Source organism: Astatotilapia calliptera, chromosome 4 (assembly GCF_964374335.1).
Source record: "Astatotilapia calliptera chromosome 4, fAstCal68.1, whole genome shotgun sequence".
Lineage (NCBI taxonomy): Eukaryota > Metazoa > Chordata > Actinopteri > Cichliformes > Cichlidae > Astatotilapia > Astatotilapia calliptera.
Window position 1 is genome coordinate 12,397,999 of NC_137425.1, and position 25,193 is coordinate 12,423,191.

Below are 25,193 nucleotides of genomic sequence, written 5' to 3' on the forward strand. Positions count from 1 at the left end.
TATGCTGCAGGTAATGAGTATGATAAGCATGTATTTTTTAGAAAGAGAAATCGGGAAATAAAGAAAGCACCTGTCAGTAGAGGGCGCTATCTCTGTTTCTACTGTTTTTGGCTGAGCAACCTGTTGTGTTGCCACTGTGTTAAATAAAATGTGTATCTAAGTGATGCGCCAAGAGGAAATACACAAATTTAAAAAAAAAAAACACAACCCAAAACTACATTTTCATCTGCAACAACATGTTGACACAAACAACCTGCTGTGTCTTTACTCTGTGGGCGAAGAAGTCTGTTTCCTGTGTATACGCATGTACACATGTATGCGCACGTGTGAGTACTTACTCTCCACTGTGAGAGTGATGGGCTGACTGGTTTTGTTCTCCCCGTTTTTATCATTAACTGCCTGGGCATAATAACGTCCTGCGTCAGGGGCCACGGTGGACAGGATGACGAGCGTGTTGTCCAGGGCGATGGCACTGAGTATCCATGCAAATAAAAACACGCATTAGTTTTAAGGACAGTGCATTAGTGAATAATAATTCCTGCAACAATCACCCTAGTCTCAGAAAGCTACAAACTGCCTTTAGGTAGTGTGCAGCTGCACCAAATTAAGGCCACCAATTTGGCTTCCAATTAAAAGGTGCAAAGAGTGGTAGAAATTTCCAGTCCATTTCATTTCAGCCAACTGCTGTACATTGCAAAATTCATCCTCAAACAAACTCAAAACCGTACATTCGCACACATAAACACATTAACAAGCACACAGAAACACTCAAATCATTAAACCAGTGAGTAGTTGTTTCACACAGTCAATAAATCTGAAGGGTAAACTGACACACATACGCATACATATCACATAAATTACCACTGAAAAGAAGCAGAGAGAGACAATTTTATGAGCACTTCTCTCTACAATATACACAGTGTGTTTAGGAAATAACTCAGAACATGTCTTGCTTTTTATTATCTGCTTAATATATAAAGTACTTCATTAAAGGGTTCACTGTCATTTTAATTGTTATAGATCCCAGAGGGTTTCTACAGAAACACACTTGCGGCCAGTCTGAGTTTTGTCCATGGAAGCAGTTGCTTGGCTGGCTATTGACGCTGTTGGCTATTTCTCTTAATAGTTTAAGACAGCTTGGTGCAACTAATGAACTTTGATTTCAACATATTTGAGGTATACAAGAGACATCAGGATTCATCTTTATGCAGTTCTTCCTGGTTGATGGAGATTTGAAAAGAAAGTTAAAAAGCAGTAAAGTAGTATGTAAGGTTTAGGCTCTCACGACCAATACTGATGTTGATATTTGGTTAAAAAGCCGTTGATTCAGACATATTTCCTTAACATTTGCTGGTTGTGACATCTATGCTTAGTAAGGACTCAAATAAGATGATATGATAATGCAGTTTAAAAAATAATGAGTTTTTATTGTTTCAAGTGGATTACTCATTTTTAGATGTCCCATTTTGGCTGGTTGTTGTATTTGTGGCGTTCCCTATTTTTTGAATGAGGGAAGCGAGCGTAAGAGGGAGAATACCTTCTGATTGACAAACTATGCAACATCATCAGTCATGGGTGTTTCTCTTCTTTACTTTTTAAATTTGTATATTTCTTTAAATTTGTATATTTCTTGGACTGAAATATAGGCAAATATCAAATATTGGCTCTATTTCACAATAAATCTAACAACCGCTCGAGTAGTTATTTATGCACTTAAAATGGATTTTTCTCACGGTAATTGCATTTGTAGTATTTATGACAATTTTCAGAAAATACACACACATATAAAAACCATGAATGTGTAAAAGGTGCAGTTTTCAAGTCCAATCTTTTCTGTCACTGCTGTGGCCCAGCACCCTCTTGAATGACTAAATGTAGGTTAGGCTGATGGTTTGGTGAAAATGAGAGCTGACGCCAAGCATGGGGCCAGATTAGGCTCATTGTATCTGCCAGCATCCACCTGATCGGTGCAGGATAAACAGACAGACTCCTGGACAATTAGGAGCTGAGGCTCTTACAGATTCAACAGACACTTAAAGAAACGCACATTGATACACAGACACACACCTGTGAATATCAATGTGGCCTGACACAAAGCGAGCAAACAAGCGGTAAATGTAGAGTATCCTGTCAGTGACTCACATTGTCACGGTGCAAAGTTTCACTGCTTTGCTTCTAATAAGATTCACCTCTAAACAACACGATAACTAGCTCTGGGATTGGTTGGACATTCATGGAAAGGACTGAGATTTTTCTTACAATATTCCTCAGTGCTTCTACTGCAACTTTTACAGCTGGACTCAGAAAGTACTTTCACCAAATCTATGCTTTAACCAACAACATGCAGCCCAGGGTAAATGTCTTCATGTCAGCTATGACATGATGGTGATCATAGATAAGGAGGTGCTTTCTGTGACATTATAGACAGCCTACATCTCTTTTCTGGATAACAGATATTAATTTCACAGTATTTATTAAGGAATATTGGATATTTCCACATAATTCAAAAAACAGAAACAGATAAATAAAGAAAAATTCACTACACAGACCGGCACTTGGAAATGTGTTTCCAATTGGAACTGTCCCTGTGTGAAATGTGTCCTCTGAACCTAATAACTGGTTGTGGCAGCAAGAACTGCAGTCAAGCATTTGTGATAACTGGCAATAAATCTTTGAGATCGCTGAGGAGGATTTTTGTCCTACTCTTCCTTGCAGAATTGTTTTAAATCCACAACAGTGGATGGTTTTCAAGCATGAACAGCCTGTTTAAGGTCATGCCAAAGCATCGAAATTTGACTGAAGTCTGGACTTTGATTGACATTTATTTTGTTTTTTGTAGCCATTCATAGGTGGGCCTCTTGTCCTGCTGCACTACCCAAGTGCGCTAGAGCTTAAGACGTTCTCCTTCAAGATTTTCTGGTAAAGAGCAGAATGCATAGTTTCATCAAGTAGGGAAAGGCCTTAAAGTCCAGGTCTTAAAGCTGCAAAGCAGCCTCAGACCACCACGCTGCCACCACTATGTTTGATTGCTGGTATGATGTTTGTTTAAAACTAGACATATCAGAACCCGAACCTTCCAGATAGTTCTGTATTGATAGTCCACAGAGTATTTTCCTAAAAGTACTGGAAATTATCAAGACATTTTTTGCAAATGTGAGACGGGCCTTTGTGTTTGTCAGCAACGGTTTTCATCTTGAAACTCTTAATGATGCCATTTTTGTCCACTGTTTTTTCTACTGTGGAATCATAAACACTAACCTTAAATTAGGCGAGTGAGGCCTGCAGTTCTTTAGATGTTGTTCTCGGTCTTTTTTTTGGGACCTCCTGGATGAGTTGTTGATGTGCTTTTGCAGTAATTTTGGTTGGCCTACCACTTCTAGGAAGGTTGACCACTGTTACAAATGTTCTCCAATTGTGGATAATGGCGATCACTGTGGTTTGCTGAAATCCCAAAGCCTTAGAAATGGTTTTATAACCCTTTCCAGAATGATGGCAGTTGGTGAACTGGTGGCATGGTGGTTTTTTGAGATCTTTTAACCTACTTCACTTTGTCAAACAGCTTTTACTTGATTTAGTAGGTCTGGCAGTAATCAGGCCTGCTTGTGGTTAGTGAATTATTGATTTAACAAGGGGGGGAAATACTTTTTCAGTTATGTTTGGATAGCCTTTTCCCCCTTAATAAATGAAATCATCATTTAAAAACTGTTTGAAATACATAAACATAACAAATGTCTGCAAGATATGCAAACACACACATACACACACACACACACACACACACACACACACACACACACACACACACATAGACCCTTCAAGACAGAAATCTAACCAGGGGTGAGTGCTGTCAGTCAAACCTATCATCAATTGAGGCCTTTTGTCCAATTTTGTCTAATTGGTTCCTCTGCTGCCTGCTCTATCTCTACCCTTCAATCATTCTGCCTGCAAAGTCAATAGGGCCAATATAATAACCCGCTTTATCACTGAGAGGCGATTCAATGATGAACACAAGGCCTGTGCCAACATTCGTTCATCAACTATTCTGCTCAACTTCACTCATGGTGTGTGGGGGGATTGGAAAAAAAAAAATCTGTGAGCAGTATTGAACCTCTTAGAGTTCTCTGAAGTGAAAGATATTCTATTTCAACAGCTCTGCATTCATCTACAGCTCATATATGAGAGAACTTTCTGAGACAGGCACAGAAAAACACAAGTAAGATGCATAAATGCTTTGTCTAAACTAAAGCAATCAAATTGGGGTGAATGGAGGCTTACATGCGACTGCTGGAGGGAATCTTACGCCCATCTCTGAACCAGGTAATCTGGGGCCTGGGGAAACTGTGTATACGTGGTGCACGGATTAGAGCACCCTCGCCCTGGGACACAGTTTGAGACCTCTCACCTTCCACAAAACCCCCCATATCTAGGAGACATAAAAAGTGAGTTAACAAGAGGGAGACAGAGAAAAGATACTAGAACAGAAAATGCTGAAAATGCCTGCCAGCAAAAAGGATGGAAATAAACAATTGCCATTATTAGCATTAATGTTATGTACCTTTTTCAAAAGCTAAGCGCCTTAAAACAAAGTGACTCATCCACATAGTGTGCATGACGAGCTTTTCACAAAAACAGTGTCTTGCCCTTAATCTGCCAGAATGGAGGATGTATAGAAAGAATCCTTTACTCACAGGCAACCTGCACTTCAGTGCTGCACTGCATTATAGCACCAACTCGGTTTCTCACAATACAGCGGTAATGGCCAGCGTGCGATCGGTCCAGCGAGGGGATCAGGTACCTAATGGGCACACGCAACACAACTGCAATTAGTCATCATCAGCATGACAGACAGCAACATTTGTCATCTTGCTGCTATTATCACCCACACTCAAGATGCTAAATTAATTGACATGTTTCAGTGGGCACCTGAAACGGTGCCTTAATGACATTCCTCTTTGTAATAAGACATAAATGGTCTAAAAAAAGGAAAATAACAGCGCATCTTTGAAGTGTTATTTGCTGCTGATGTAATCCTGGACAGTGGATAGTAAACCAGAGAAGGAAGAATGAAATTTTAATGTAGAGCGCAGGTCCTGACTGGCAGGACTCACAAAACGCGATTCCTCCATCTTCAGCCTGATGAATCAAACAAGCACCAAGCGCATGTTCTGGCCATCCACAGCTCCGTCTCTCCCCCTTGATGTGCATTCATGTTAGATGGTGCATGTGAAATACTAGCAAAATAACCTAAGCAGTTACTCCCGTTTGCTACAGCCACTTAGGAGTGTAGCTTCCACCCCAGCCATGTTCCCCCCTGCACTGCAATTCGGGGGGTAAGGGGGGGTGGGGGGTCTGATTAAATGGATTCCAGTTCTCCTCTTTGATCAGGGCTGGTGAAGAATAACAAGCAGAGGGCTGGCCTGCAAGGCAGACCCAGAGACTAAGCCACGTGAGAGCGCAGCCAAATGCTTAGGAAAGACAAGGAGAGAAGAAAAAGATGAAGGGGAGAGAGAGGATGTGTGAAAGAAGGTAGGTATAACAGGCAGCGAAGGGATGGTGGGGAGGGGGGCAGCGATAGCAATCAGACACTACCACCTTAGCGTGTCTGTCCATGTCTAGGGTTTTGGTATGACTGTGAGTGGAGTCTAGGAAACTGTGCTAAAATTGGATCGAAAGTGACTTCCACTGTGGACTGCATCTGTCACCTGTTAACTCGCATGCAGGCATAATGCTACACAAGCATACTGTACATGTAGAAGTGGGCACACACGCACACATGCACAGAGGACTTGTTAGCGCAGGGTGAACACTTCTTTTACCACGCTGAGTTGTTCCAATAATTCAACATTGTGTTTAGAGGCTGAAATATGTAATACGAGGTGTCCAGAACATCTCCAAAATAAGTGAAAAAGCATACTACAGCTCACAGATCAAAGTGGCCCATCCACACCATATAAGCTGATAAAAAAGAATTTGCATTGTCTGATTTTATTACGGCAGTGATAGTTTCAGCAAACCGCAAGAGAGGGGAGAGTAAAGAATATTTATCTGCACACACCATCTCGGAATGTTGAATGTGAGATACAAATCGGAATAAATTTGATAATCCCTTGAACACAAGATGCTATGTTTCAAGGGAGATATGCAGCCAAATCAGTCCTGAATAAATCCATAGAAATGAGTTTGGAATATGAATAAAAATGAGCAATTGTGCTATTAGTTACAATTAAATGCCTCTAAAATGTCCTCATGTAGTAAGATACTTAGGGTTAAGATAAGGGAAAAAAAGAATTATTGCAGGCAAGCAAGGTTGCATTCCTCACCTGTATTCCAAGGAGAAACGTGTAAGCTCAGTACCATTGTAGATCCATTTGAATTCCAGGGGCCAGCTGCCCTCAGCCATGCAAGTAAGTACTAAGCGATTTCCCTCCAGGTGAACCTGGGTTTGAGGAGGCTCCATCTTAAAATAAGGTGGGACATCATCTATTAGAAAAAGAAAGAGAAGAAGAAGAAGAAGGAAAACTGAGTCATACAAAACATAAAGGAAAAGATGAGTAAAAAGGAAGAAAAAGAAGGAAAAAGCGAAGCAGCTGAGTGAGGGTAGTAAAAATGGCAGTGATTCAGTAACCTCTGCGAGGAGACACAACACAATTTGAGCAATTCACAGGGAAAAAAAGAGGACTCAGAACAAGCTATTTCCATTTTTCTTCTGCACTGATTGGGAACTTGAAGGTCAACAGAAAAGCTTGCCAAAAAGCACACGGAATAAGTTGTTACCGCGAAAGCAGCTTACTCCTTTATTTCAAATTGAAATGTGCTGGCATAGAGGTAGAAGAGCAATTTGTGCAGCAGAAGAAGTGTAAATGAACACTTCCATACCTCTACATCAGTAAAAGAGGATGGGGAGGGAGACAGGCAAGAAGAGGGAGATGGAGGGAAGGGGGAAGAGGAATAGGCCAAAAGCAGATGGAGAAAAATACTGCGAAAAACAAGCATGCTAGAGGTGGAGAGAGTGAGAAATTAGGAAGCGTTGGGGGGTAGGGGTGATAGGGGCTGCTTTAGAAAACACAAAGTTTCCCCGTCTTAAAATCCTTTCTGTGACAGGATGAGTTATACTCTGTGCCTCCCTTCATTTATCTTTATAGTTCCCTAATGCAACCAGATTATACAGGCCTCATCCGCAACACTGCACACAGCCAGTACAGCCACAAAAAGACTTTAAGGTGATATGCAAGGTCCAGGGCTGAGCTTGGAGACAAAGTGCTTTCATTTGAGCTGATGAAAAAGGCATGATCAGACCTATTGATCTGTCTGCCTCACGAGCCATGGGCGACACTGAGCTGATTGTGCCAGTGTTTGTGGCGGGCTAATTAAAGTCTGTATTAATAGCTGCAGTATGCCGCTGTGGCCTGGAGCATGCCTGGTACTGTGTCTACTAGGTGAGTCACTCTCATGGCTGATTACTGGAGCCACCCTTGCTCTCCGCACCCATATGCAAGTTCACAGCCAAGATTTATGGCAGTAAATGCAGAGGATGGTGTGGCGGAACTGGGTGAACGTGAGGGCAGCCTTCACTGGGCAGAGAAGGGGATACAGCAAATTGGACCTGATTGAAACAGAAAATAAAAGAACGACTATGCACCTTTGTGTTTCACGTCGGCAATCATGCTTGCCACAAATCACACACTATGCTTAGCTGCAGCTTAGTCCATTTTCTATCATACAAAAAGATCAAAACTTGCAATTTTTTTTCTTCTTTTTTTGATAAAACTACCTGGGTAATCCATTCTTTCTACCACCCTTACATGAACTTTTCAAAAACAAACACTGTTAAACCCAACAGCCACTTGAAACTGATCTTTGTCTGAGCCCAAATGGAGAAGCCGTCCCTATTTTTCCCCAGACACTAGCTGCTGAGTGGTGGCTTTGCTATAATTCTGTCCTCTAGTAAATGCATTTGTACTTGACACACACACACATATCTGCACATACACACACAGAAAATCCCAAAACATACACTTATGGCTGAATAAACACACACCCAACCACTTCCAGCTGGTTTGGGGTTTTGGTGGCTATGTGCACTTAGCGGTATGGCTCTATCAAAAAGCCACCATTAGAGACCTGCACATGCAAAACCTAAACTCACACATCGATCGTCTGGGGCAATACATAATACCGACTTACTGTTGTGAAATTGTGGACTGCGGAATTGAGTGCCCTGTAATCACCACCGCAGTTACCTGTTTCAGCACCATTCATGCATTCACATTTTTTCTGCCTCATATGACACATTCACACAAGCTCTAATAATGACTCCCCGAACAGTGGTTATCTGTGGCACTTGTGACCAATTTCACATCTAGAGCAAAGTGTATATTTTCAGGACCAAAGCCAGCACGAACAGGAAATAAGTCTTGCATGACATAAGTGTGCAGAATTTCTGCTGCGTACCCCAAGAAATGATTGCTATCCACACAAGACCCAGCTGAAGTGATCTTCTTTTTGAGACTCTGTAAGAACTTAAATGACCTGTGACCGCCAACAGTTCTTAATGCTGACAGAAGACAAGGTCAGCTCCTCCGAAGACTGGCCTCTGGGATCTAATGAGTTTCCAGTGGAGAACCTCTTGTCGGATGCGGATTTCTCTCTCCCTCACTGTGCTTTCTGAACTTCACAGTGAAACACTGAGGACACACGCTGCTGATCCATGTTGGTGTCAGTGGTAGGCTCTGCATGTGTGGTGTCAATGGCAGGATTACATTTTCAAGTGTGTTTCTTTTTTTTTCATGGCAGAAAAATACACAAGTGTGAATAGATGCACTGTCATTGCATAAGTCAAAGTTAGGATAACTTTTTCTTTGCATGCGAAAATTGACACGCATGCTCTTACAGGAGCACAAAGTTCTGTCAATACAGAGTGTGCACATGTCAGGACTCAATGAAAAGTATTCTTCTTAATTTTTATTGTTTAGCAAGACAAATGTGCTTTGGCTTTGACATATCAGCACGATCTACTTCTCATCATCAGTCTAAATAGGTTCGTCTTGCCCAGCAATGAATACTAAAAAGAATACTTAGCAGCGAGTGCGGGTTTTCTGTTTGTTTTCACATTTGATAGGCACAATAGAGCTTTAAGATTTGGGGGTCAGTGTACCGCACCTGTGTATTATATCTTACAACACTCTGGTGTCACAGGTAATATTTCTCTTAGGGGTCATCTCTTTTTAAACCACTGTGGCCTTGTGGAGCAAATTCTACAGTATAATAGACTTGCACTAGGGCTGCCACGATTAGTCGACTAGTCACGATTACGTCGACTATCAAAATCGTCGACGACTAATTTAATAGTCGACGCGTCGTTTGAAGCTTTGTAAGATCACAAAAGACGCAGGAATCAGTAGTAGGATTTAAGAGTGTAATAATGGACTGAAACAGAAGATGGCAGCACTGCATGTCCAAGGAAGCCAGCTGCCGTTAAACCCCGAAGAAGAAGAAGTAACTGTGTCCCAGAATTCATAGCGCGGCCCATCGCGGCCCTGCTTAGTTTCCAACAATGGCGGCAGCTGGTTAGTTTTAATATTACTCTTATTATTCTTTCTGGGTCACAAAATAAACGTTTAACATATTTTCAGGCGAGAATGTAGCTGTGTAAACCTCAAATATCTGCTCAGTTTATCAAGACACCACATATTTTCAAAAGCGCTCCGACGTTTTCTGAGACGTCTGTTACCCACTAGCTCGATAGCTAGCCGGGGGCTAGGCTAACTAGAGCCGTGAGAACACGGACTCCCGGCAGATCGTTTTCAAACCCACCGCCGTCTTTTGCTACTCAGGTTAAACATGATATATGAGTCACTTAGATAACTTCAAAATGTTGTTTGGCTTTTTTCAGTGTTTTATTTGTTCCTGAGTAAATCGGTTTGGATGAGATTAAAGTTATAGTTTTTACACAGCTGAATAAACGTCAAGCAGACAGCTGATCATCAGAAGTGTGAGATGCTGGAGAATTTACTCCGGTGTCCTGTTATATTTTAGATAGCAAGGAGTTTATTAAACTCCACCGAAACACTCTGCAAATGTCATTAAAATTTAATAAACTATCATCTTGTCTTTATTTTTAGTTAGCACATACCTTAAACACTTAAAGCTGAAAGCTAATGATAGTTATATAAGAGCAGATGCTGCTGGTGCAATAAGCTGTATGCTGTATGTTCAATGGATGATGATCTGATTAGTCGACTAATCGCAAAAGTAATCGCTGACTAGTCGACTATCAAAATAATCGTTTGTGGCAGCCCTAACTTGCACACACATATTATATCCACTGCATTCAGAAAGTGTTCAGCTTTCTTATAGCTCAATGCTAAAATTTCTTCATGCCCAATCTGTTTTTTTATCACTCCACACAAATCACCCAGAAAGACAACGAGAACTTTAAAAGCGTTCTTAAAACATTAAAAGAAAAAGCACAGGAAACCATTATAGACCCCTTGCTATGACAAAGGATGTGAATTAGGTTTGGGTTTGGCATGTGCATAAAATTTAACTCCAATCTCTCATTTTTTTTGCTTGATTCTCTGTGCTTCAGTGAAAAATTCCAGGAGTGGCCTTCAAAAGACCTAAACATAAGACATCAGTAGAATATATGATATTTCCCAGAACTTGGCCAAGCTAAACTGAGTAATCAAGGAAGAACCCTCGGAGGAGAGGTGACAAAGAACCCCAACATCTACTTCTTAGGTACAGTGTGAAGGTTGGAGAAACAACACTGCACTGATTTTGGGGTTTTGGTTTTTTTTATGGTAGTGTGAGGAGACAGATGAAGTCTCTTCGTGTTGAAAAACATAACAGCAAGCTTTGATGTTGCAAAAGATTACCTAAGGGAGTCTCAGGACGTGATAAACAAGATTCTCTGGTCAGATAAAACCAGAACTTTTTTAGCCTCAGTTCCTAACGTTACATTCTGAGGACACCAGACACATTACCGGCTAGGCTCATTACCTGCTTGATACCATCCCAACAGTGAAGAATAATGGGGGCAGCATCGTGTTGGTCATGGCTGATGAGACGCTATGGAAAACAAGTCAGTGTCCTTAATGCAAACCTGTTCCAGAGGATCGCAGAATATAAGTGTTTAAGGAAGCTGAAAAGTTCTTTTCTTCCAGAGACTGGAATTAACCAGAGAACAGTTCCCTTCCTATGAAGCATGAAGTGATAGTGCAGTGTTTGGCAGGTGCACAACATTGTTACCTGCAGGTTTCATGTCTAGATGGAAAGCTAGGGGAAATTCCTTATAGAGGAACAATTCTTACACCACTATGACCAGAGGTAAAAGCTAACTGAAGCAAGCAGGTCTATGGATGACCGAAAACTGGCATGGAAGGACCAGGAGGGCTTTTATAATGTGGCTGCTGTGCAGAGCAGCTGCCCCTAACAGTCAGTCTGCACCACCACAGCCCATTCACCACAGATATAAAAACACCTAATTCTAACCTGACAGCTGAGGTTGAATGGTGGCATGGCTCCAGCCGGGTCCCCCGCTGCATACACAGAATTTTAATGGCAGTGAGACAAAGACCACAGGCACTGGGGTAGCTTTATAAACCAAAGGCCATTGTGCTCCCCATTGCACCATGCTGGCATGCAATCACACAAACGGTGTTCACATTCAGCTTTTGTCTTATATTCATTCTCTAGCTTTTTTTTTTTGCCTAACCTTCTTACCCCAGCTCCACACCAGCAGCAGGGAGCTCTTCTGACCTCTGTTTAATCCTCAGCCACCTGCATTTGAGCCGACGTAACAGCATCCTAGCTGGCACTTGGCTCAAATGCATCTCTGATATTTAGCTATAGTGGTTAGCGGTGCCTGTTTCCTTTGAAGGTCCATTTGTATTCATTTCTCACTCTATCTTGGAAGCTCAACACAAATGCACTCATACTGTATATGTGTGTATAACTTCCCACCTTCAGTCCACCCATGGTGCATCATGTCATACTGGAAAATTTAGAGCTGTCATTTAGGCTCTTGAATTGGACCTTAAGATACGAAATGGGCCATGGTTACCCTCTGATGGGGGTTATGCAACTGTCATGGCTATGACCTTGGCCTAGTAATGGGATGGTGTAAGGGTGTGGGTTGCGGGGTTGATGGAGAGGGGTTAAAAGCATTTTGAAAGCTGATGAAGCTCTTCCCTTATGAATTCGCACATACAAAAGAACACTGACACACATGTATAATAGATCGTCTTAACATGGTGCTTCACGAGTTGAGATAAGAATGCTGGAGTGAGGATACAGAGCTCTTTAGAAGTCACATAAGCGCACACTAAAAAGTGTATATACCCCTCAGCGTCCCACCCCCACCATCACCACCACCCCGCCCACCTGCCCTTCGGAACATGGTTGGTTCTGCAGGTGAGGTTGCGTCACCGTGACAGCAGGTACCTTGTCGATTTACACTCTATCACCTAGTCGAGTCAGAAAGCAGACCGACACTAAAGGAAGAATTAAGCAAGCGATTGAGTGGGAGAATACAGAGAGAAGGAAGCGAGAGCGGCATTGAAACAGATGGTAAAAAGAAACACAGTGCTTAATGATAATGTCAAAGACACATTGAGAATTGGTGTAAAGAAATGATGAGATGAGGAAAGTGATAGTAGGGAGGAGAGCAATGAAAAGATTGAGGAGTGTGTCCTCCAACACAAGGCACCAAGGTGAAGTGACCCATTACAGTAGAAGTCAAGCAAGCACGCCAGACCTGAAACAGGAAGACGAGATGAAGAGCCTTCATTTAGGGAAATGGCCCATAGTTCAACATCTGTATGTGGTATTTGATAGGTTGATGTCCACCCACAACTCCTGCTTATGCTCTTTTGTTCGCAATCCAGAATGAACAAGCCCCCTATGAGATCTTATGCTGTGGAAATATAGAACCCGTGACATGCTATTTAAAGCTCATATACTCCTATAATTATGCTCTCTGCTTGGAGGAGGAAATGAAAAGGGACTATGGATTTTTCATGTTAAGTTGATCTGAATTTTTGAATTTTTTTTTCTTTTTGATGCAGCGCCTGCTTTGATGTTGCAGAAAGAGTCCTCAGGTTGCTACAGATGAAATGCTGCCTGCATCCCAGCTGTGTTTAGTGGATTGCCATGGGTTAATTGATGTGTAATTGATGTGATTAATTGAGGTGTAATGTAGCGCGGTGACGTGTCTGGGATCCTACCCACTGCAGGGCCCGTGTGTGTGTGTGTGTGTGTTGAGGTGTGCCTGTGTGTCTACAGGAGGCTAGAGCAACACAATTAGAAGCAGTAGCATCCAGCCAACAAATGGAGATTTAATTAGGAGTGAAGACGGAGCGGGAGGCCAGTCAATGGGCAGCAGATTGAATTATCTGGACACACACTCCAGCCGGCAGCGTGGACAAATTCACAGTCACACACACACTCAAACGCACACACCCTTTCTGTTTGGAATTCTTCCCTGTTTGCCTCACTGCTCCGCTGAGTGCTTTCCTCTACCTCTCAGCTATGCTCTGCCTGTCTCAAACTATCTTCCTCTTTTTGATTTCCTCCTCCTTTTTTCTCTTCCCATCTTAAGTTTCTTTTCTTTTTTTTCTCCCCCCTTTCCCCACAATAACAGTTTCCTTTCTGCATGTTGTGACTATCTCTCCGTCTCGGCAGCCTTGATCTCTCCCACTACAGTCGTTTTCCTACTTTCTTTCCCTGGCCTCTCATCAGTTGTCATCTCTCACACACTCTTACTCTCCATGTCCCTTCCTTCTGAGCTCTCTGCCAAGATGTCTCTCCATCTTTTTATGTCTCTTTGCACCCCTCCTCACTCTGTATCCTCTATCCTTTAGTCCCACTCTCTCTCACTTTCCTTACCAGTGTTACTGAGTCACTAGCAGTATATTGTATGGCGTACCGAGGGACATGTCTGTGATATCCAGGAGCCTAATTAGCAAGTCCAGCTCCTGGCAGAGAACACGGCACGCAGAGGAGCATAGGCACAAGGCCCGGCATCAATTAATGAGACCTCGCACACCCACAACCACCATTACACACCCTCTGCAGCATTGAGTCTCTAGTCAGCTCAACCTTGTCCGATGAGCAGTAGAGGAAACCGCAGATGAACAACTGTAGCTAGATTTAAGAAAGTTGTGTCTTTAATCATGAAGGGATAGTCATAGCGCTGTACAAGATAAAGCTGGGAATCCTCCCTGACTTTGTGGCACTCAAACAAGATTTATGCACTGCAGCAGCGAGCTGTGAACATAGCCTTGCATCCAACAAATCAATGTATCATAGAAATGTACGCTAGACACAAGGCAATTTCTTCCTTTCAAAGGACAAAATGTATGAAACTGTTTTGGTCTTAAGGAAGTGAGGTTTGGAGAACTCTTTTGGGTTCAGTGCAATGGGAAATGATCCAGACTTCCCACCTGGTGTAGTGTGACTGACATCACAGTATTATTTCCCAGCTGTGACAGACAGCCTCTACAGTTTGGGGGAAGAAGTGAGCCTTTGTGCGCAAGATCACATACACGTATCGTTATGACTTTCCCTTTTTTTTCCTACCCACTAGAGAGAAGGCAGGTGGTTGTAGGTGGCAGAAATAGGTACACATTTTTACTTGATCTTTGTGAGATCTAATTGATATTTTTCAAAAATAAACCCAGAGAAATAGATAAATGCCAGTAAGTGAAACAAGGAGCAAATACAAGAAGAAAAAAAAGGACTGTAAGAGCATCATTGGGAACAGGAAGAGGGGTAGTCTTTTCTCGGGGAATGAGAAGGTTGAAAACAGGCCTAAGTGAATTGAAAAAAAGAAAGTAGGGCGAAGACTAATGGAATAAATAAATAAAATAAGCAAGTGCGTTGAAATGTGAATTCTACAGGGCCCCGGGTCATTAGAGTTAATACTGTGCATAATGCCATCTGCTGTGATTGTTTACACTAGGCTGGATAATTAGATCCTAATTAGTAGATGGTATGGTGGGGGAAACATTATTTCACACGCACTGAGACAGAGATAATCAGATCCACCTGCAATGCTGCCTTGCCTGTCCATCTTGGGACCCGTGGGCAGCTCAGCAAAGATGCAGCTATTAGACAAGTCTTGATTTAATTGCTTGATGCGTTAAACAAATCTGGGCCATTTCCCCTCATCATTAACATACAGATAAACTTGTACGCTTTTGGACTCACTCTCTTAACAATCTGAAAACCTGTGTGGTACTTGTTCGCCTCTGTCCCTCACGCTCCCGTGTGTACAGGTGTGTCCCTGTGCATAAAAATGTGTGCTCACATTTTCAACCTCGCGCGCTTGTGACAGTGTGTCTTTAAGATAAAGACACCAGAATTTTTATGAGGCTAAATGCGTGGACTCAAACTGCCATGTCCCATCCGTGCTTTTCTCCCCAACCAAACCCTTTGAACCTCTGAATGGGAGCGATGCAACTGGCATGCTAATAGTGTTTTGCTAAGTGCAAGGTATCACGGTGCCTGCCATTATAATATATGCGCGTGGAATAGCTGGTGATTGTGATTCTTATCAGTGTGGCAGAGTGCATGGGCGCCAAGCAGTGAATGGCAGGGGCTGGCAGTAAATGTTAATGGCAGAGAGCAGCTGACAGAAAAAAGAATTATTATCTCCCTTCATTACATTTACACGGCCTGCCTGTCTGTCTCCCTTCCTTCCGCTGAGCCTAGGAGTGAACAGCAATCAGTGTTGGCAATGCTTTATTTACCTGTTTTGCAGAGAACAAACACCTTCTTTGGTGTGAATGCATAATCCACTCAGGGACTAGGAGTTTCTCACACTTACGATAGGTCAAACAGACTCGATTACTTGTGAGCAATAACGGGTCTTTGACGGGAAAGAGTCACAGATATTATATTAGAAGAGCCAGAGAGTGTATGGAAGGTGGAATACATGCTTGTTTTCATGTTTTCTAATTTTGGTAAGTCTGACGTGTACCAGATGCTCCCACGGGGTGCCCTGTGCTCCTACTAGGCAGTCTGTGGGAGCACAGAGCCCCTGTTCCTAATTGAGACCTCTGGAATGTAAGAGCTGACAGAACGGAGCTTGTCACATCACTCCCTGCCCAGAACACATTAAAGAGAGGCCCACGACCATTATTTTCTTCCAACATCCAAGCTGCTGTAGACCACCAAGTACTTCTCTGTGTGGTGTGACAGCTAACCCCTCCCCCCCAATTTTGAGTTCCTTCAGATGGCCACTCAAAACTGCCAGCCTCCATGCAGGTCACTCATCTGACCTTTGAGACATCAACACAGTTCTCTTCGCCGGTTCTTTTCTCTGAAGTGCACGCGCACCTCAAGCAGGAGCGAACACAGAGGAGAAACACAGCTCTGTGGCACTGTCTGAAGACAGGCAGCCAGCACTACGCCAGCAGGCAGACAAAGATCTGAACGCACTGACATTATGCTAATGGTAGCGTTTGGCTGGTTCTTACATGACTTCACACCACATTGCTCATCTCAATTACCCGATACAGTAACGGGTGCTGAGTGGGAAGCGTGCAACTTGAACAAAGCAGGAAAAATTCGCAGTCAGAAATACTAATTGTTTCGCGCTCTTCTTGACAATCCTTTAAACAATCCTTCTTAAAACTGCTGCGCATAACAACGTCCTATGTGAATACTATAAATGTGTGCGTGCTTGCGAGTGAAAATAATGAATAATGATTAAACGCTTAATTTTTACAGACCGCACAAGAAGATTAAAGATGTGATTTTAATTGAGGTAATTTAAGGTAAGAAAGCGGAATATCTGTCCTCTAAATTTGATTACATACAGCATTTGTTACACACACACACACACACACACATATCTTTGTACCTTACCACCCATCTCCTTCAAAAATGCCTGTCATCGCTTCTCCTCATGATTAATGCAACAAGCCAGCATTTCTACTTGAAAAGACTGTGTCATTTTGATCTATAAATTGCAATCTACCTCACAGGAAAACCATACCCCTTAATCAATAGCTTTTTTATAACACTCACAACATAACTACAGCTTTGAGCCCGGTGCCAACAATGCTATCTAATATATGAGGCTGATGATGTTTTTCTAATTATACACTTAAACCCGCACTCACAACATCGCTCCAAGTGCTGCAGTGATATTGGCAAGGATGTTTTCTTCCATTTTGGAAAACAGCAAAGATTAAGAACCAGAATCCAGCCTGTCCCATCCTAAACCTTTAACTCTCTGCACTGCAACATATCCAGTTCCCATGCAAAGGAATGTTGAGTGGAAAGGTGCTAGGAAGTTTTAAATTTCTGAAAGTAAAAACCAAGGTTAGCTCTATTTGTGGCACAGTCTTATACATATGCAAGTAGCACTTTATGTACAAAAAGGAATTACAACCACAGCAATTTTAGTCTTCACACAATGTCATGTATATCCTGAAGGTTATCGTTAGAAATTACATAAATTTAAATAGCAACACCATCTTTCATCAGGTTAATGTATTCAGTGAGCTTTTTTTTTTTCAACGCTGTGTTATTGAAATGTTCCCACCAGTGCTCTTAACACGCCAGTGTAAAAAAAATCATGTTGGCAATTCTCTGAACTTTCTCCGCCTCTAAGGACCTACAAAGTGGAGGGATTGACTGCTGTTGGCTGCAATAGCACACTGAAATATGTGCAGACGATCAAGCAGATATGGCATAATGTTACTGGCGCCCAAGCAAAGGCATGAGTGATTTGAAGGCTTAATGTGGCCCTCCACACCACACAGAGTTATAGCTTGTGATTTGCATCATAAACGTCTGTTAAATTTCCACTTTTGGAAATGAATATCGTTAAATGACAACCTGACAGGGAGCCAGATGGGGGAGGTAGGAGTGACACTTTTTTTGCATTCATATTTTCCACTCATGATGGGACCTAATTCCATATTACTACATCTATAAGCCGTGCATAAATACACATCAAATAGTGCATTTTTCAAACCTCATAATCCCTGGATAATCTTCATCTACAATATGAGCAGCACTAAATTGGAGAGAAGATTTGCAAATGAACATATTTACATCAGTCCCATTAGTGAGACACTGAGGAGATACTGCACAGAGATCTGCTGCTGCTTTGAAATGCCTGTAGGGACTTAAGAATTTTATTAGAAGCACTTTAACTTATCATGCCATGGTAAGTAATGCGCTTTAATACACATATAATGCTGTGGATTACAACTTTGGATATTAATAAATCATCAGTTTTTTTATTTAGTATTGCTCTTTTAACATATTGAGTAAATGAAGTGCTTTAATGAGTAGCATGGATTCAAGGACTTTTTGTGCTTCACTGCATGTGTGTCTGTGTGTGTGTGAGAGAGATGTGGCAGTAATACTAGAAGTGTTCACCTTCATTTGAGTTTTAGATCATATCTGCTCAGCCAATCACATGGACGCATTTGGACATGAAAACTGTAGACATGTTCAAGACGACCTGTTTAAGTTCAGACCGAGCATCATAATGAGGAACAAAGGTGATTTAAATTACTTTCAATATCGGATAGCTGTTAGTGGGCTGGCCTGAGCAGTTCAGAAACTGCTGATCTACTGGGATTTTCCCACACAGCCGTCTGAAGTGTTTATACAGAATAGTGTGAAAAAGAGAAAAAGGTATGCTGTGTTGGGGGTCCAACCCACTTTTAGCAAGGTGCACCTAATAAAGTGTCCAGTAAGTGTATAGAAGCTGTGACAGTGCGTGTATGTACATATCTTTCTATAAGGTGCTAATGTATATTTGAATTGCTGATCAGACTAAAGGGATGTGCAAGTAGTCGACAGCTCTTTAATGACAGACAGATCAAAGCCTATCATGCTCCGCTTTGAGATGAAAGGGATCATTAGCTGCGGGTCAACAAGTCATTATCAATGAGCAAGCTACCCATACTCTGCTTTGTGTGCACATGCGTGTGCATGTGTTCATGTGCCTTCAGATGCCCATCACAAACATCCATATTGCTCTCTGATCTCTGCACAGCATGTGGGAGGTTCACTGGTCTCTCCTGGGGCCCATTTCCCCACAGACAAATGCCGCTCCAGCAGTGAGAGCTAGCCTCATCTATTGTACCTCCTGCCTCCATCAACTCACTTTCCATCTATTACGACCCAACAGTCCGATCTTCATGGCTGAAGCTCATTGTAAAACCCTAGCCTTGCTGATTCAATAGGCTCTGGAGGGTTCTGACAATGACCAATTCACTCATGACTATTATTCATCACAAAACCTTTCCAGCTCTCCAATAAAATCCACCACCCACCTTTCCTACTCTGTTTGGTATGCTGTAACAATCCATCACTTCCAAATGTTCTGTTGCCCCTGTCGGATGTAGCATGCACACACAAACACACGTTTACACACGCACATAACTTTTCTCATACAACTCCACTGAACAAACTCTTTCTCACCTCAGAAATTGCTATTTTGGTGCAGGGCTATTCCTTCCCTCAGCAGTTTCACATAAATTCTTTCTTCCTTTACAAACATTCGCTCCTGGCTTCTTTCTATCATCCACCCTTCTCAACCGCAAACTGCTCTTTTCCACTGCCAACCCTGTCTCTCACCCTCCCTCTCACCTTCAGATGCCACCCATCCACTGCCTCTATGCCTGACTGCTTTGACAGGCCTAAGACTCAAGCGGGGGAGATTTGATCCCTTCCAGAAGTGAAGCTCTGGCAGTGGGGTCCACTCTCCAACCGCTGGACGTAGAGCCCTGAGCCACCAATTAAAAAGTCATGAAGGCTTTTAGGGCCACGCAGGACTGTATTTTGCCACTCTGCTGAGGATTGGCTGCCTGAAAATAGTCTTTGTGTTCCTGAGACAACAGTAGAATATGCAGGGGGTGGGGGTTGAGTAGATGCGGGTTAACAGAGCAGCAGTGCGTGGGCCACTTCGCTCTCCCTTGTGCTCTTAAGCAGCACTCTCCCGGCCCTTCATTTCCTCAGATTGGATGAAACACCCACTGTTTATATGTATGGTTCATCACGGACCCCTATATGAGCGCTGCATATAGGTTTCTAGTGGTGTGAGAGTACAATTGCCTTAACTCATGAGGGTCCCCACTTCCTTTCCATCACATCAACAACAGACTGAGCTACAAGAGGTTACATCCAAGGTTTATGCCTTATAACAACATACATTTTTTCTGATAGTAACTAGCGTACTATGGCATTCTTTTAAGATGAATAATATGCACAAAGAAAATGTAAGCTTGTATGTCTTCCAATCGTTTGTTTTAAAAATGAGCTCACAAATTAAGCAGGTGACCATTTGTGTCACACTTTTCCGCAAAAACCGGCTATATGCAACATTACACGTGTGAAACAAGATGTTAATGCACTGCGAAAAAACCAACTGGCCTTCCACAATTAGTTTAGTCTCACCAACAGCAACCATCCATACCACTGTCACAAACAGCAGCCAGCTGTTAATGGAATCAATAAAGCTTTGCAAATATTTACAGGACAAGAGAGCCTCAAGGCAATCAATTCCAATCTATAGAACGATGGAAGGTTCTTCTGTGGCTATGTTTCAGGTTAGAGAAATCAATAAAGTCAGCTTTGGATAAAAAACAGGAAAACAAAAATAAAGAAATAACACCTGTAGTTATGACTGTGCCCTTCAGTCTTCCACTCCTAGGTCCTGTTCTTCCTTTCATCATCCTGACCCTTGTGTTGGTTCTTCTTTATTCCTCCAAAGTTGTCCAAGTTTGACATCAGCGGGTGTGACTCCCAGCAGGTAGCGGGAGCCGCGGGGAGTGCACACAGTGAGGTATTGGGAGACAGCTTTTGAAGAAGGAAGCAGGTAGTGGATGTGACAGGCTGTTGAAAGCCAGGAAGATAACAGCATCTGCTTCCGGAAGTCTTAACAGGTAGAAAGTAAATTATAGGGTGGTGGCAGGATGTATTGGAGGGGTGAGAAGGCCAGGCGAATTCTCTGGATAATGGGATATAAAAACAATGTTGCTCGGTTTCTGCATACATTCACAGCCAACAAGGATGGCAGGCTGAGTGACAGAAGTGCAGAAACGCTGCAGAGAATGAGAAAGAAGGGTATATTAAAAACAGATTGCTTCCATTTCTCTCTGGGGGCAGATTTTTTTATGCACAAGGTTGTAATCCCTACTTTATGTTCTGTAGTAACTAGCTCGATAAAATACATCAACCCAGCACATTAAAAGTGAATAAAATGGAGTATATAAAAGTGTGTCAGGGTGGCAGGAATCTATAGAAGTCAAAACCCCCAGGGTGATTGCTGATTTATTGATGCATTGATGCCTGCTAATACACTGACGAGTTCAGCAACTTCAACAAAATAGGCAAGAATGTCAGGATTTCCTTTGCTAGGCATCCGGTTATCAAGTCTCATGCAGCTCCCTGATCTTCAGCCTAACGATCAGGTAGTTGGAGGCAAAGGATGAACTGATCATAAAGAGACTGTTTCCCTCTGATGCCACTCTGTTTTTACTCTCTCGCACACAACAATCCTCGAGAGAAGGAGGGAGGTTCACAGGGAGCTACGGCGTCTGCCAGCGGCCAGCAGCATCTGTTTAACAAATCCAACCTCCCTTTCCGGTAACATGCATGTGGGGAAAGTGAGTGTACATTAAATAGCCACACAAAAACCCTCTGGTGGCCAGATTTAACATAAATGGATCATTCTCAGAGCAGCTGGAAGGCTGTACAAACAGTGCTTCTCAAGGGCATACTGTACAACAAGTGCACGGATAACAGTGGAGCAGCATGTGACTGTACATATTACAAAGCATCCCACTGCCCCAGGGCTTGAAAACCTGGTTGAATGCTTCATCACTTAAAGTGAATGCTTTACCGTGTGTATGCGAGTTACCGTACAGATAAATCAGGCAGATATGTGCATAAATCAAATGTTACCAACAGTTTATATTTTGCACTGTGTGTGTCAAGGAGATATGAATACTGCATGGTTCGCACTCTGAAAAATGACTGCATCCTCATCTGATAGATATTTCACAGCATGGCTCAATTAATCGGATTTTTCAACTGAGCTGCAAGAGAAATCCATAAAACAGATCAAACTGAAAATGCACCGGACAGAAAGCGCGTGTATGTGTGTGCACAGTCTGTTTGAGTAAGAGAGGAAAGCAGAGAGACACTGACCACACAAACTTGAGGGTCCACTTGGCAAAGCACATGTGGTTATGACTGCCAACTTGTGAAAAATGTCAATTACTTTCTCTACATCTGAAACTTTTATGAATGCTTCTAGGCTGTATCAAAGCCTTCCACCTCACCAGCTCGCTCAAAAATGTTTTCTCTCAGAGAAAATCAGCTTTAATTATTAAAAGCGTGGCTTCAAGTTTATTAGTGTTTTTCAGGACTTCCTTCAAAATGCCGTCCAAGGAGATGTCGTGCATATCAAAACGATTCTATTGATTCTAACCTCCTTTCTTTGTTGCAAACAGACAGACTGTCAAAATCCTCAGATCTCCTGCCTTCAGTCAAAGGCTTGTGATGCATTACAAAGACAACTGTTTGCAGACACACAAGTCATAATAATAAGGAATGATGCCAGTGATCAAAGCTTGGAAATAGCAGGTGGTCTTTTAGTTGGCCACACAGGGATTCCAATCTTTTGACCCCACCGTGACTTGACCCAGCCTCATAGCCTTCTCTACAGCAGAGAGCTGTATAGCTTTCCCAGCAATGCATCAGATAGACAGAGAAACAGACAGGCATGATCTTTCTACTTGTATAAGCAAGACTGTTTTAATCCCTTCAGGATCAAAGGCAGCTGCAAACCTTGCCTCCCTTTCATTAGGGTGTGACAGAAACCCTCCCTTTTATTCAGGACTGAACGGCCAGGTTTGATCAATCAATAGCAGTCCACTAACTTCGGCTTAAGTGGCCCTGGTCTAATCATTCCTTTCTGAAAAATGGAGGATGAGGTGGTGGGATCAGACACACTCCTGCACTGTTTCATCAAAACAGCCTCTGGTCTGGGAATGAGTCAAATTACACCATGCTTTGTTATGTTCTGTTTCAGCAGAAAATCTGCTGCCTGACAAGCAGAACCTAAGACTTTAAGTCCCATAACTCAAAAAAATGAAACTCAGAATTCTGGTGAAAGGACAGAATAGGGATCAGCCAGGCTGTTAGAGTGGCTAACAACTGGGCTGCTGTCTGACTTTGCTATTGTTACTCACTGGAGGAATGTAATCTTCTTAATCACAATCTAAACCTGCAGAACAATTGACCCATTTTCATATGCAGCTTCTTATCTCTCAATGCATGCCCATATCTCATTTAGAAGTGTTAGAAATCCCTTTTCAATCTAGGTGATCTCTTCTCACCAACCTGCCTCCACATTCCTCTAATCCACTCTGATATACTCTAATGCATATCAGCCAAACAGTGTCATGTTTATATACTGAGTAGCAGGTTCTGCTTTGCTATGCTATTCTGTCTATTCCTATCCGCACTCATCAGAAAAAAATGCAGGTTTTTCACTACTTTTTTCTATATACTTGTATTTAATTAAAGTGTAATATGTCATTCCTGTCATTGCTTACTCACTGGGTCCTTTTTTATACAAACGTGCCTAATACATTCCATAAATGTAAGCTAGACTTCACAGGATGTATTTCAAACTCTGAAAACAAATTCAAGTATTACAGAAGGCTGGAAATAGATTTAATTTCCAGTTTTAATTAAAGTTTAAATTTTGAAAAAATTGTGAGTTATTGTGATACGCACCAGAGTCATAGATTTAAACTCACTTTGAAACAGGATTAAAAAGTCGCAATATAAAACAAAAAAAGAACGCAATAGCATTAATCTGGACGAACCACACACCCGCATTTGAACGCGATGAATGTGTGCATGTGTCTCAGTATAGTGCATATAACATAAATCAGTCATGATTTTTTGACAGGTTTCCAGTGGAGTGAGTTTGACATATTTTCTGCACATATCGCACAAGGCAAAAAGCAAATGTCTAATGATTTTAGGTGCAAACAAACAGCTGTGCTGAAATAGTAACCACATTGACATTTGAAGACATTTGAGGAGTATTTTGCTGACATCAAACACTTCCATGTACATATGTGCAAATGAGGTGATTTTAGACACAACAAATCTCCTGCTCATTCTTCTTCCTGGGGAAAACAATGACCTTTTGTCAAAGCAGCTGGCGTGTCTCAGTTAAACACACGGTGTCCTTTTGTTATGTTGCCCGATGCACTGGGTTATGGCTACTGGGTTATGGTCTGTCACTCCCAATGTGTCATTTTTCATTGTGCAGGGTTACTATTATAAAGAAGCGCATTGTAACAGCGATCAGTCTTTTTCTAAGCAAACCCTAGTTTTTAGTGACGAAGGAGTCCCGTAAACTCCCTAAAAAAGAACCCATTACTTTTAAATACCTAAACCGAATACTTTCTATGGCCCAAACTTAAACAGTCAGTGAAACTAAGTGAAAAGGAAATAAATCTGCTGGTGAAACAAAGCATAAAAAAAGAGACAAAGTGCAAAACAGAAGAATCCAAAGTGGACATCCAGTCCTGGTTGATAAACCAACAGGAGAGGTCTATAAAACATGATCATAATCATAAACATAATCTCTTGGTGTCTAATATTGCAGCGGCTGATGCATCAAGGTACCAAAGAGATGCAGGTGGCGTCTAACAAAACAGCATTAAGTGACATCCTGGGAGAACAGTGCATTGACTGCTCCTACTAGAACCAGCTCAGTGTTCAAAGCAAATTAAAATCTCCAACCTTCATAAAAATTAAAAGACCTCCAAGCTTAGTTGGTCATCATTAACAATGCCTGTTTTTTTGTTGTGCAGTGTTTAGATTTGATTATTATAATAATTAATTAATTTCCATTGGTACTTGTTTATCTATTACTAAAAGTGTTATCATATATACAAGTCGACTATGTGTGCACAAGCCTGGTTTATATAATCCACGCATGTGTTTTTCAATCTGACAGCCGAAGAAGGGTGTTGCTGAAGGATTACCATAGTGTTGGCAGACCGTCTGGAGATCAAAAAACTGTCTTTTGCCTTGACTGGATGCCAGTCTGTCTCCCCCTTCTTTCCCAATACTCAATTTCTTTCCCCCTCTCCCTCTCTGCATTCCTTCTCAATGGAATGAAAGGGGACGGG

At 42.1% G+C, this 25,193-nt stretch overlaps 1 protein-coding gene across 4 annotated transcripts in view; it reads right to left on the reverse strand.

Annotated features, from left to right (window-relative positions):
- Positions 1 to 25,193, reverse strand: part of LOC113020647 (protein sidekick-2-like) — an 85,187-nt gene that overhangs the window by 31,251 nt on the left and 28,743 nt on the right. For all 4 annotated transcript variants that reach the window (XM_026164795.2, XM_026164796.2, XM_026164794.2 and 1 more), the window contains exons 2-5: positions 6,321 to 6,480; positions 4,689 to 4,795; positions 4,276 to 4,423; positions 339 to 472 (exon numbers count right to left, since the gene is read on the reverse strand). In XM_026164795.2, the coding sequence (XP_026020580.2) occupies positions 339 to 472; positions 4,276 to 4,423; positions 4,689 to 4,795; positions 6,321 to 6,480 (549 nt within the window). The remainder of the gene's footprint in view (positions 1 to 338; positions 473 to 4,275; positions 4,424 to 4,688; positions 4,796 to 6,320; positions 6,481 to 25,193) is intronic.